This window comes from Amaranthus tricolor, chromosome 1 (assembly GCF_026212465.1).
Source record: "Amaranthus tricolor cultivar Red isolate AtriRed21 chromosome 1, ASM2621246v1, whole genome shotgun sequence".
Taxonomy (NCBI): domain Eukaryota; kingdom Viridiplantae; phylum Streptophyta; class Magnoliopsida; order Caryophyllales; family Amaranthaceae; genus Amaranthus; species Amaranthus tricolor.
The window spans coordinates 22,589,068-22,601,072 of NC_080047.1; the positions used below are offsets into that span (position 1 = coordinate 22,589,068).

General features: G+C 32.4%; 1 protein-coding gene across 1 annotated transcript; it reads right to left on the reverse strand.

Moving 5' to 3' along the window:
- Positions 1–5,660: 5,660 nt before the first annotated feature.
- LOC130807840 (protein ALP1-like) lies at positions 5,661–6,922 on the reverse strand. Its single transcript, XM_057673199.1, has 4 exons — positions 6,401–6,922; positions 6,162–6,318; positions 5,738–6,090; positions 5,661–5,687 (listed from the first exon to the last, which is right to left on the reverse strand). Exons 1-4 carry the CDS (start codon positions 6,920–6,922, stop codon positions 5,661–5,663), a joined length of 1,059 nt encoding a protein of 352 aa, XP_057529182.1.
- Between the last annotated feature and the right edge of the window lie 5,083 nt (positions 6,923–12,005).

Genomic DNA, 12,005 nt, shown 5'->3' on the forward strand with positions numbered 1-12,005 from the left:
AAATTTGGATATTGGACTTTTCAAACTTCAAACCTTCAAACCTTTCAAATGACCCAAATCGAGGAAAAAAAAGACCCAAACTATCTCATACTCGGAATTCCCTTCATCCCACTATATGCAACATAACATCTTACAAGTATTAAGAAATGTTGGACACAATAAAATTGTGCGAATTAGATTAAGAGTGACAAAAAGTTAGAGATGTGCGGATAAGATTTGAAGAATGTAGTGGGGTATTACACATTTACCCAAAATAGAAATGTTACAAACTAAAATGAACGGACCAAAATACAAATGTTGATAAACTCATAAAAACAAAGAGAGTATTTTAATTGTTAATATCTCTAATTGGGTTAATTAAAAAAAACAAGATTTTAATGTTAATTAAATTTATATTTAAATGAATATTGTCAAAGAAACAAATGTAAAGATGATGATGGTGAGACAGAGAGAGTAATATTTAAAATAACCACAACAATTGAAATAAAGAGTTTAACAATATATTTGAATTAAACTTGGAGTTATTTTACTATTTCTAATTCTAACATTTAATTTAACATAATAATGTCAAAGCATATACTAGAACAATTAAATTAACAATTAATAAACTCCAAAGAGAATAACAATTGATAAATCGTTAAATTTATCAAATCATCATCATCTTATCTAATGTATTCCGCCCATAGAAAACTATGATCAGGGATTGAGGAGGAAAGAAGGCGGCAACTCATACTCACGAAGAAGAGCGCGACCAAAGAGTCCCTCGACTCAAGAAAAAACAAGAGAAATTCCTACAATGAATAGGTTTTAGTGAAGTTGCAGCTAAATCCGCAAGCCTACATCTTATCACACAAGCTTGACCCTTAAACATAAAAGCAAATAAATGAAATCCATAAAATGCATAAATAAAATGCAAATAAATAAAATAGAATAAAATCAAATAAATAAAAATAATAGTAATAATAAAGATTAATAATAAAAATGTGAAAAGCCAGAGAACACGTACACCAACAAATAAGGGAAAGAGAACCATTAGTAATAAGTAATATTATTTTGATACAAAAACTAAATAAAAATAATAAACTAAAGCTAAAAGCTATCTAATTGTTCAGTTGTATTGTAAAAGTCTTGTATTGACTCATTATTGGTTCCAGTAGCATGAAATTATTTTGATTTTTTTTTGGAATAAGAAAAAATTTCATTAATCCTGAACAAAATAGTACATAGTATTCTAACATGAGAACAATCTCCCTTTTTTGCATCTGCATGATAGAGGGGCACCCCTTTTAAGAAGGGTTTCCCACCTTCCACTCTTCATGTGCATAAGGGGACCAGAGCTCCAAGAAAACAAAAGCAGGCAAAGTAGTTAGCTATACAGTATACTCTATTTACTTATAGTCCAAAAGATTCCTAATCCAAGGGCGTTGTATATTAACGCTTTTGATTGGAATATGCAAAATTCTGCACTTTACTGCGAGTTTCACCTGCCTAGTAACCCTACTTACCATAGGGACTTTGAAATTTCAAACCGAGTCATTCCGAGCACACTAGATTTCATACGTAAGACTGCATAGAGCAATAGTAGCAATCTTCCTCTTAGCTGTAGTACACTTCCACTTTCGAGATGCAAAATCAGCAAGGGAATCACTAGGTATCCTGATACCCAACCATGTTAAAATGTCTCGAAGACATTGAAAGCTATAGTTACAAGCAAAAAACAGATGAGAGTGACATTCTGATATCAATTAAACCACATAAAGGACATGTGTCAGTAGGGATGAGCCCTAATGCAGCCAGCTTGTCCCTAGAATTCAATCTCTTATTCACCGTTAACCATAATATGAATCGAGCTTTGGGAATGGAACTTCTATTCCATACAAACTCTGCCCAGTCAACTAGCTGCCCAACACCTAAGAGCTCATGATAGACTTTTTTAATAGAGTAAGAGTTATTATGCACCTATTGATCCAACATATCTTTAACCTTGCATATCTTCTTAAAAGCCTATCTTGAGGTTATGGGAGCATTAAAGACCCTCCAATTTCCACCCTTGGTATAGACACTATGCACCCATTTGACCCACATGGAGTCAGTCATAGAGGATATATGCCATACATGTTTACCCACCGCGGCTAAATTCCACACTTCCAGGTTATGAATACCCAGGTCACCCAACTTTTTTGGAGTACAAACCTTAGCCCAATTCATATTTCCAGGGGTATCAGAATCAGCTTTCCCATGCAATAGATTTGCTCTACAAATTGCATTCACCTGTTTTAGCACCTTCTTAGGCAACTTTTTTAGAGTACAAACCTTAGCCCAATTCATATTTGCACCCAAATTGTTTTGTTTGAAGTGATTAAAAAATTAGTTTCAATTCATTAAGCCGTGAAATATAAATTCGATTTGTTTTTTCAATCTCTACAATCTTTGCAGAAAATAACAACTTTCCAAGAAACAAACTATATTCGCCAAGATTTTTAATTTCCACCCATTTATGTTTCTGAATATTAAACTTAAAAATTTGAACGCATAATCCAATAAACTCGATAAATAGTGCGATAAGTTGACCTTTACACTCCAGTAGGTGATTCGAATGAAATATATTGAAGCATAATTGAGGTGGCTTGCTATGAACTTGCCAATTTTCTTCTCATCTATTAATGCAAATGATCCAAGATAATCATTTTTATCGAGAATGTAAAATCATCCCTGAAGGTAAATAGGACTGTTGATTCCAACTTGAAATTGGTTGTTTTCATTTGGAAACGTATAACGCGTCAAACATGTATCACCAAATCGGAAATAAATAATTTCTTTCTTTAAGGGATCAAATACAATCATTAGAAAGTCTGAAGATGGTAGGATAAGATGAGAATTCAATACTTATAAGATCGAAAAAATTATTAAAAATGGATGGAAAATCTATTCTAACTCTAGTGAAAGGATTGAAGAACTTGAGTGAGGATTTTTCTTTAAAACTTGAAATCATAATTAACCATCCATTTTTAGAATAATGAATAGTAGAACGATTTGAAAATATCCGTAAGTGAATGTAGTGTGAATTAGATCGGAAAAGATTCATCATTCTACATAATACATCTTCATCATCCTTAAAGAAGATAAATAAAGGAAGCTTATTATTGGAGATTCTCAAATCAGGGATCGAAGGAATTGATTATTGAAATTTTTTACAAGTAAGTCGCAAATTCTAATAATCAAAAAAATGTGTTGTGTGTATTGAAATTAAATATATCAAATAATCCGGAAGCTTGATGAATGAACCCTCTTCCATTCTTTGGTGGGGTTGTTGCTTCTTTTCAATCATACTATCATGTTTTTGAATACTTTCTAATCTGTGAAATGAAACCATATGAAAAATTAATTATTCCACTATAATGGAATTTTATGATCATTAATAAATTTGATTAAGAAATTAATTGATATATTCATAAAATAAATTTTTAATAATTTTTACGAAATCTACAAATAGTCATAGTTAGACAATGTTGTAACCCTAATGACTCGTTTGGTTGTTGGTACTAAACGATAGTAATGAGAATGATTTATAGTGTAAATTTTCATGAAATATATCATGTTATTTTCATGGTAATGAAACTTTGATATTAAAAATGTTTGTTTTAAAAAAATTTCATTACCACCTAATACCACATTCTTAATACCGAAAATTTCATATAATAATGCATTAAAATGAATTTTGTGAAAAATATAAAATGATTAGAGGAACTCAAGTATGACTATTTAACTTGTTAAGAGATTTTTCTACCAAAACTACACTTATTTTTCATTATCATTCATACTCCCGCCTATTCATTTTAAGTGTCTCATTTCCTTATTGGGTGATAAAAGACACTCTAAGGGGGTGTTTGGTATGGGAAGAGAAAATGTAAGGGAAAGGGAATTAATAAAGAGGGGTAAGGGTAAAGGTAAGGGTTGTGGTTATATGTTGTTTGGAATAACAATGTAAGGGAAACACTTGTTTACGTTTCCCTTACTTATTGTTTGGTTTGTCACATAAGTTGATATTTTTTGTAATAATCTACAAAGGACATTTTGTCATTTTTGTACAAAAATTAACTTAAGCAAACATTAAAACAAGATTTCTTTGATAAAACTCAACATAGTTCAAGCCTAAATAAGATAAAACATAGCAATTTGCAATATTATTATGCAAGTATTCAACTAATAATCTGCAAGCACATACTACAAGTTCAACCACTAATAACAACATCTCAACTCATGTCTTTTTAGAAGACCGCTTTCATTTTTTCTTAAGAAGATCGAGCACATATTGTTTCTTGAGGTTCGAATGAGCTTGATAAAAGATGCGAAGCTTGTGTTCTTCAGCAATGAGAATTGTAGCTATTTCTAAAGCTTCAGAGGGTGAGATGCCATCTAATTTCATAACCTCTTCCAAGACTTTATTCACTTTTTCATCCATCTTCTGCTCTCTCTCCTCGGCTTTGGCCCACGCATTAGCCATTGTGCCAAGATTAACATTAATATTATCATAAATTTTCCCGAAATTACTTGTAGCTTCATGAAGAGAAGAAACCAAATTATCAACATCACTTTGAAGATTTTTCTTTCGTTTCAATTCCTTGAGCTTGGGTTCTTTTGAAGATGTTGAATTATCATTCTCTTGTTTAATCGAGCGCTTCTTGAATTGTATAGAGTGAGTAGTTGACCGACTTCTTGAATCAGCATCATCCTCCTCATCACTAGCTATGAAAATTGACTTCTTTGTAACTTCAACATCTATGCAATTGATTGCTTCCACAAAAGACTCACTTTGATCACCCGTGGCCTTATCTTTAGCATAAATCTTCTCAAGAATGTCATAGTGAGGAAAAGGTACCCCATACAATCCTTTAGCCTTCTTATGAACCTATTCCAAAACAAAAAATAAAATATTGAAGCAATCATGTGGACTGCTACAGTCCCTGCTCACAATCCTAACAGACCCTACTTTCATGTACATTGAATAAAGTCAAATCAACAAGAAACAAAAACATACGAGTAGACCTTTTGCACAATATTCACAAAGTAATGTATAAAAGATCCCAGAACTTTACCTTTGCCCATTCATCGAACACTGCTCTCTCTACTTGCAACATCTTCTTATCGGCATCCCATCCAAATCCCGAAGTAGATAACATCTCAGCTAGTGCACTGTATTTCTCTGACCAATGTTTGATTCTTGATTCAATGTGCGGAAAAGCCTTCAAACCACAACTAGGAAGCTCACCATTAATCAACTCTTCCAACCTACTCATGTAACCATTTTTATAACCGCCCTCACCTTTCCACTTAGGATCAGTAGACAATTGGTGTAAATACTTTATAAGCATCGAATCTTCTTGACATGTCCAAAAGCGCTTATTCTTGCCCCTCCCTCTACTACTTCCCTCTTGGCTAATGGTATTCACCTCCATTTCAAGTACCTGCAATATACATATAAACTAAAGTGAAATTATTTATATTTTGTCAATGCACAATAATGAGAAAGTATCAGAAACTAGAAATGTATGAATTTTGTTCTTAAAGAATCTATTGGTACGATTGTGTGGCAGACGTAGCATTCAAACAATTAAACAATCGTTTAGTACAAACCTTGTCTAACTCTTGCCCTCCAAGCATTAAACAAATCTTGAGCTAACGTATTTCTATAATTAGTCCATCGATCAGAAGTAGCTATTGTAGTAATGTATTCAACTTCATCATCAGAATCGTTATCGGAATTGTCATTACTCATATTCTCTTCTTCTACATCATCTGTGGGCATCACTTTCCTTATTAAATTATGAAATAAACAACAAGCCATCACAATACGTCCTTGAGTTCGAATAGGGAAAAAGGAGGGGCTTCTAAGTATACTCCATCTCCCTTTAAGTAACCCAAAACATCTTTCAATTACATTTCTTGCTCGAGCATGCTTCATATTGTAATACTCTTCTGCAGTTTGTGGTTGTCTATCTGTCCATTCCTTAAGATGATATAGTTGCCCTCTATATGGAGCAAGAAAACCCTCAAAGTTTGTATATCCCCCATCGACCAAATAATAGTTACCTTCAAAATTATTGAAATTAGATGATTAAAGTGAGTTTTATTAACTATATAATTCTTCTTTTAATAACTACATGTTAAATTTACCTCTAGGAACCCTAAAGCCATTTGGCCTAGTGAGAGCATTGCGAAGAACACGAACATCGTAGCTTTTCTTGTCCGATATTTACCACGACCTTGGGGATGTACAGTTACATTTACGTAGGTACCATCCAATGCTCCTAAACAATTCTATAAAATCAAATAAACAAAATCACTCTTATAAATACACGTAAGATTATGGGTAAAAATTAGATGATTAAGCAACTAGTACCTTAAAAGGTTTCCACCTTTCGTCTTCACATTCTTCTAATATTGGTGTGGGCTTGTAAAGCAAATGCTCATGCAACTTAAGTATAGCCCTCAGACATAAGTTGAATTGCCGACTCACGGTCTCTCCACTTCTTATGAAAAAGTGAGCAATAGATCTATTTTTTTTATGGTGAGCTAAAGTGTACAAAAACATGGCAACTATCTCATCAAGAGACATATTTTTTGTCCGAGTGAGGCCTCCAATCTCCTTAAGCATCTCACAAATAATATTAAAGGTTTGTCTATTAACCCGAAGTTCACTTTTACAATGCACATCACTTTCTTGTATTAAGCGATGCATAATTTTTAAGCGCAATATTTTTCTATCTCTTTTACTTTGGATCAATTCAACACCCCTAACCGTAGCAATACTTGTTATATACCAAACCCAATACATCATAAGAACTACAACTACATTTGTTACTACCAATTGAAGTTGTTTTAGACGTCTTTTTCTCCGTAAGGATTGCATAATTCGATCCATTTATGAGAATTAATTAGAAGCTGTACAAAAAAAATTAGACTCAAAAATCAAAATCAAACAAAAATTTTTATGGTCTAAAACAACATGTGTATTGGCTATTTCAATCATAAAATGCAATTATAACATTCCGAAATCAAGCAATTTTATTATAAAAAAATCATTCACCAATTAAACTAAATTAGAACCAGAAAACCAATTGTACTCATTTTTCAACAATTTGCATTAGTTTGCATATAATAAAGAGTAGAGCATAGCGATCAAGTTTAAGAAAGGAAGAGGAGAAACCTGAATTGAAGAAACGAGAAAAAGCGGAAGGTAAAAAACTACGATTGGAAATAGCCTTTGTACTCCGTTGACCCAAACACTTATCGTTTTATCTCTGCATACAAAAGAATATACAGAATCAATGATGACGAAAGAGACATGATTGAAGTTGGAAGGAGTAGCAGATCCAAGTGAAAGAGACATTGCCTTTATCGATTAAATTCAGCCCTTTCAACTAAGTTGAACAAAAATTAAAGAAAATCAAACACTTACATGACCTGTGAAGACTGAAGAAAGAGAAGTTACTCTGCCATAGAAGACGCAGAAATGAAAAAAAATGAAATTAGGGATTTAAATCTGAGAGTTCAGGAAGAGGAGAGGAAAAATTGAAGGTTTTATGGTCTGGAATTAGGTATCAAATACAAAATGGGCTGAAACAATGTTACCTCTCCATAATGAGCTGAAACATTTGAGGGGAATGGGTTACTTGTAGGAAATGGATTGGGTTTCTAATTTTTTATACCAAACAAATTGTAAGGGATTGGGTTAATCCATTCCATTACCAAACCCTTAAAAACCCATACCAAACACCCCCTAAATGTCTCATTTTTATTTTGAGTATGTTAGGTTTACCAATTTACCTTTACTAAACTTAACATTTTTAAACATTTACACTTACTAACCATCGCACTTTACCTCAATTAAAATTTAAAATACTACACTCTTTCTCTTACACATGTGGTCCTATTTGACCACCTTAAAAATGGTGAAAAGTCAAATGAAACACTTTAGATGAACAAAAAGGAGTATCATTTAATACCTACCATCATACGGACCGTTAATATAATAAGAATTAGTTAAGTAGAATTAAGTAATAAACCAACGTACCTTTGGACTGGTAGTGATATGAGTGCTGCATTCACCCAAGCATAATTGCTTATAGGAGTTGTCAAGTTTGGCGAAAGAGAAAGTAGGGTTATAATCCTTTCAACTATTTGGTAACAAAATATAATGCGATAATTGTCCCTAATTTGATAGACACAATTTTCTTGGATACCTGATCCCTCAAAGTTACTACCGGATGATCCCCAACACCAACTGCAACCACCATGACTTATACAAAAGCCCGACCTTTCAAAGATTTAGTCTCCACCTAATTTTTGGTCGGAAAATCCAATTCCAACACAGTTACTCTACCAATATTATCATCATTAGCATTCGTATATATGTATTGACACAATACAAAAAGCTGTAAGATTCAACCAGATTTGTCATATTACGAATATTTATAAGATAATTGTTCCAAGGTGTAAGCGCCAAGGACATATTAGCAAGTGAGTAAGCAATATTGGTATTGGTATTGGATTAGTTTCTTTATCAACAACCTCAACAGCTGTCAAATATATTATTATTCCATAACTTCTTGGATTTCGAATTCGAGTCAAACTATAAATATTACCATGCGTTATAATATTATTTTGTATGATATCTATTCTCTGGCTATCAGTTCAAGCTTTTGAGTGTTCCAATTATTGATTGAGGAATCAATTGTACTACGACATGAAAAAAAAATTAGTCTGTAATCAACAAGCAGAGTACTGAATTAGCATAATTCGGGGGAGACGTAAGGGCACACGTCACTTCTTCATGATCACCATTACCATTTTCATCATCATCAACATCATCATGATCATGATCATCATCTTCTTCTTCTTCTAATTCATTTTTAGGTAATTGCGGTAATGGAGGAAAAAAAAACTGATTGATTGAAGAGTAACGAGATTACATAAAGAAATAATTTTATGATCTTTAATTTTACGTAAGATTAACCATCCATGGTAAGAACCCAAAATATCAAAGCCACGCAATTGAGGAATACTCTTGATGAAGGACTGATTTTTAATTGTTAAAGAAGACATACTACAAAATGTTTGAATCCTTTTCTTTCTTGAATCTCCATTTGTAAATACAAGCCATGGTGAATTACCAAGAGGTGGTGCAACCTTTTTGTTATTTGCGTTTTCCATTGATAAAAAGTAAAGTTACTTTATATATATTCGCAAGATCTTTAGTGCCATTATCCATCGATTAATATCTAACCATTGAATGCAAACGAGAACCATGGCTAAAAAAAGACGAAAATTAAAATTAGCAACAGATGATTAGCAGAGAATGAAAAAAAAAAAGCAAGCGGATGAATATTTGCATATACTACTATGAACAATAAATAATATATAATGTATTTTACAAATTAATAAATGTAAAATGCTAAAAAATAATAATATTTATATTTTTTTGTTTAAGTCTAATTATTATATCTACCTGATATATATAAAACCATACTTTAATTAAACTAAAAATTATACCAAATAAGCAAAATTGAAATTTGATTCTATAACCGAAAATAAATACCCCGAAATTAAACTAAATTCCACTTAAAGTGGAAACACATACGCTAAAAAAAACAAATTGATTCGTTAAAAAAGGAAGAATAATAGAACATTAAATGGAAGCAGTATTCAAAATAAGGCAAGTGGAAACATGAACTTTATAATTACTACATTAAATCATTAATCATAAAATCCCTTAACATACAAAATGTCTTAAAAATACAATATAAATATATTACTTGATGGGACAAAAAATTGTGAAAACAGTTACTAATAATTATGATCTATTATGTTGATTTAAAAGAACAAAATCAAAAGTTGCCTGATTCAAAAGCAGCGGAGAACTTTAGAGAAAGAGGCTTGTGAAATCTTTTAGATTAATATGTATTTTTTATAGTGATGACCTTTAATATTCTCACTTTTAATTATCTCTCACAATGGGAATGACAGGAAACAAATATATAGTATAACATAAACACTATAACGAGTCTTTATAATAATAACATATCACTAATTTAACCCCGCAACTAAATGATACATTTAAACCCAAACCATCAAAATTTCAATAAACTACTTTAAGTTGGGCATAAAAATAATTTTAATTCTAATAATTTGTAATGACACATATATTCCCAAAATTAACCATGATCCAACATAAAACATTAAGAGAATGATTTAAAACAAGACATATCTATCGCCTTTAGGTTAGGAGTAATCAAACATAATATAAATAAAATATAATTTATTTTGCAAATTAATTGATTTAAAATAATAAAATGTATAATTTTTTTTTGTAATACAAGCGTAATTAAAAAAAGAATAAACAAAAATCCACTAAAAGCGGATGAAAGATCAAGCAACCAGCAAAATTGGAAATTGATACCCTAACCGAAAATAAATACACTGAAATTTAACTAAATTCCGCTTATAGTAGAAACATGTGGCACAGAAAAAAAAAAAAAAAAAAAAACAAATCGACTCTTAAACGCAAAAATAATAAAACATGAACGAATAGCCAGGGCTGATACTATTGATTTCTAAAGCTAATTCTACTATAAGCAACATAATTAGATGTGTAAAAAAAAAGTGAATTTTTTTTTTTTGAAGAAATGAAATATTCTATTGCACCAAAACCAAGACAGAGACAAATACAGTGCAAAAGTCAAGACACCCACTCTAGTGTACATATGCATCAATGTGAAAAAGAAACCCACCTTTGAGGAAGGGTAGAACCAAATCACTCTTCATATGCAGACAAAAGAGGGGGGCTCGAAGACAAAAGAAATATCTAATTTCATCTCTAAACCAAACATAGGTTTGAGATTTTATAGGATATAAACTACAGAGCCTAGTTCTAGTTTCATGCCCAATCCTCTCCATAACTCTATCCACTGTGCTCATTTGGAAGAGCCATATAGCCTCATTTCTTGTTCGCCAAATGTGATAACACAACCTGCAGAAGTTAGAGATGAGAACTTTCTTTTGGAAGCCATTCCTTTTCCAGTTGTGTCTAATCATAGTATAGAGGCTTAGATGAAGATTTGGTAAGTCAAGCCATAAGCAAAGTCTTCTAAGACATTCAGCACTGAATGGACCATAAAAAAAGATATGTTCAATGGACTCTGTAGCTGAATTACACATTGCACACATGTCATGAGGACTCAGCTTCAGGCGGAAAAGTTTATCCTTAGTTTTCAATTTACGCAGGAGAGCCAACCACAAGATGAACTTCCACCTAGGGAGGGAAGCTCTATACCAAACAAAATGAGTCCAAGTAACTTTAGGATAGTCCTCAAAGTAACTAAGATAGACCTCATTGATATTGTACCTTTCCTTCAAGATCCAAGTATATAGTTTCTCTTTAACACCACAGATCTTTTTGAGAGACCAACTAGCTGTTATAGGAGGGTTGAAGATCATCCAATTTCCACCCTTAGTGTAGAAACCATGGATCCATCGAACCCATAATGATTCAGAGAGGTGTGTTACATGCTAAGCCAGCTGCCTACAACAGCTTCGTTCCAATATTCAATGTTTCTAATACCAAGTTCGACCAAGTTCTTAGGTTTGCAAACATCTTTCCAATTCACATTTTCAGGGGTTGTGTTATTAGGTTAAGCGTACCAAGTATAGGATCTACAAATCACATTCACCTTCTTGATTATGGCATTTGGAAGGATGAACATTCAACCCCAGTAAGAGCTTATGCTAAGGAGGACCACAGACACCAGCTGAACACATATTGCATACGATAAGGATTCGGCATTCTAAGAGCAAATCTTTGTTGTCATCTTATCAACTAGAGAATCACAATAAGTAGAAGAGATTCTTCGTGACGTGAGGGGGATAGCAAGATAACTGAATGGCAGGGAACCCAGTGACATCTGGACAAGTTGGGCTATTTGACCTTTGAGGGGCGCAGGGATACC

Bases quoted from the DNA above. Each gene is read 5' to 3' on its own strand.
- LOC130807840 (XM_057673199.1), bottom strand. From the start codon at position 6,922: ATGGATCGAATTATGCAATCCTTACGGAGAAAAAGACGTCTAAAACAA. The intron at 6,319-6,400 runs GTACTAGTTGCT...TTGATTTTATAG, and splicing joins AAAGGTGGAAACCTTTTAAG to AATTGTTTAGGAGCATTGGA. The intron at 5,688-5,737 runs GTTGAATACATT...GACTAATTATAG, and splicing joins ATAACGATTCTGATGATGAA to AAATACGTTAGCTCAAGATT.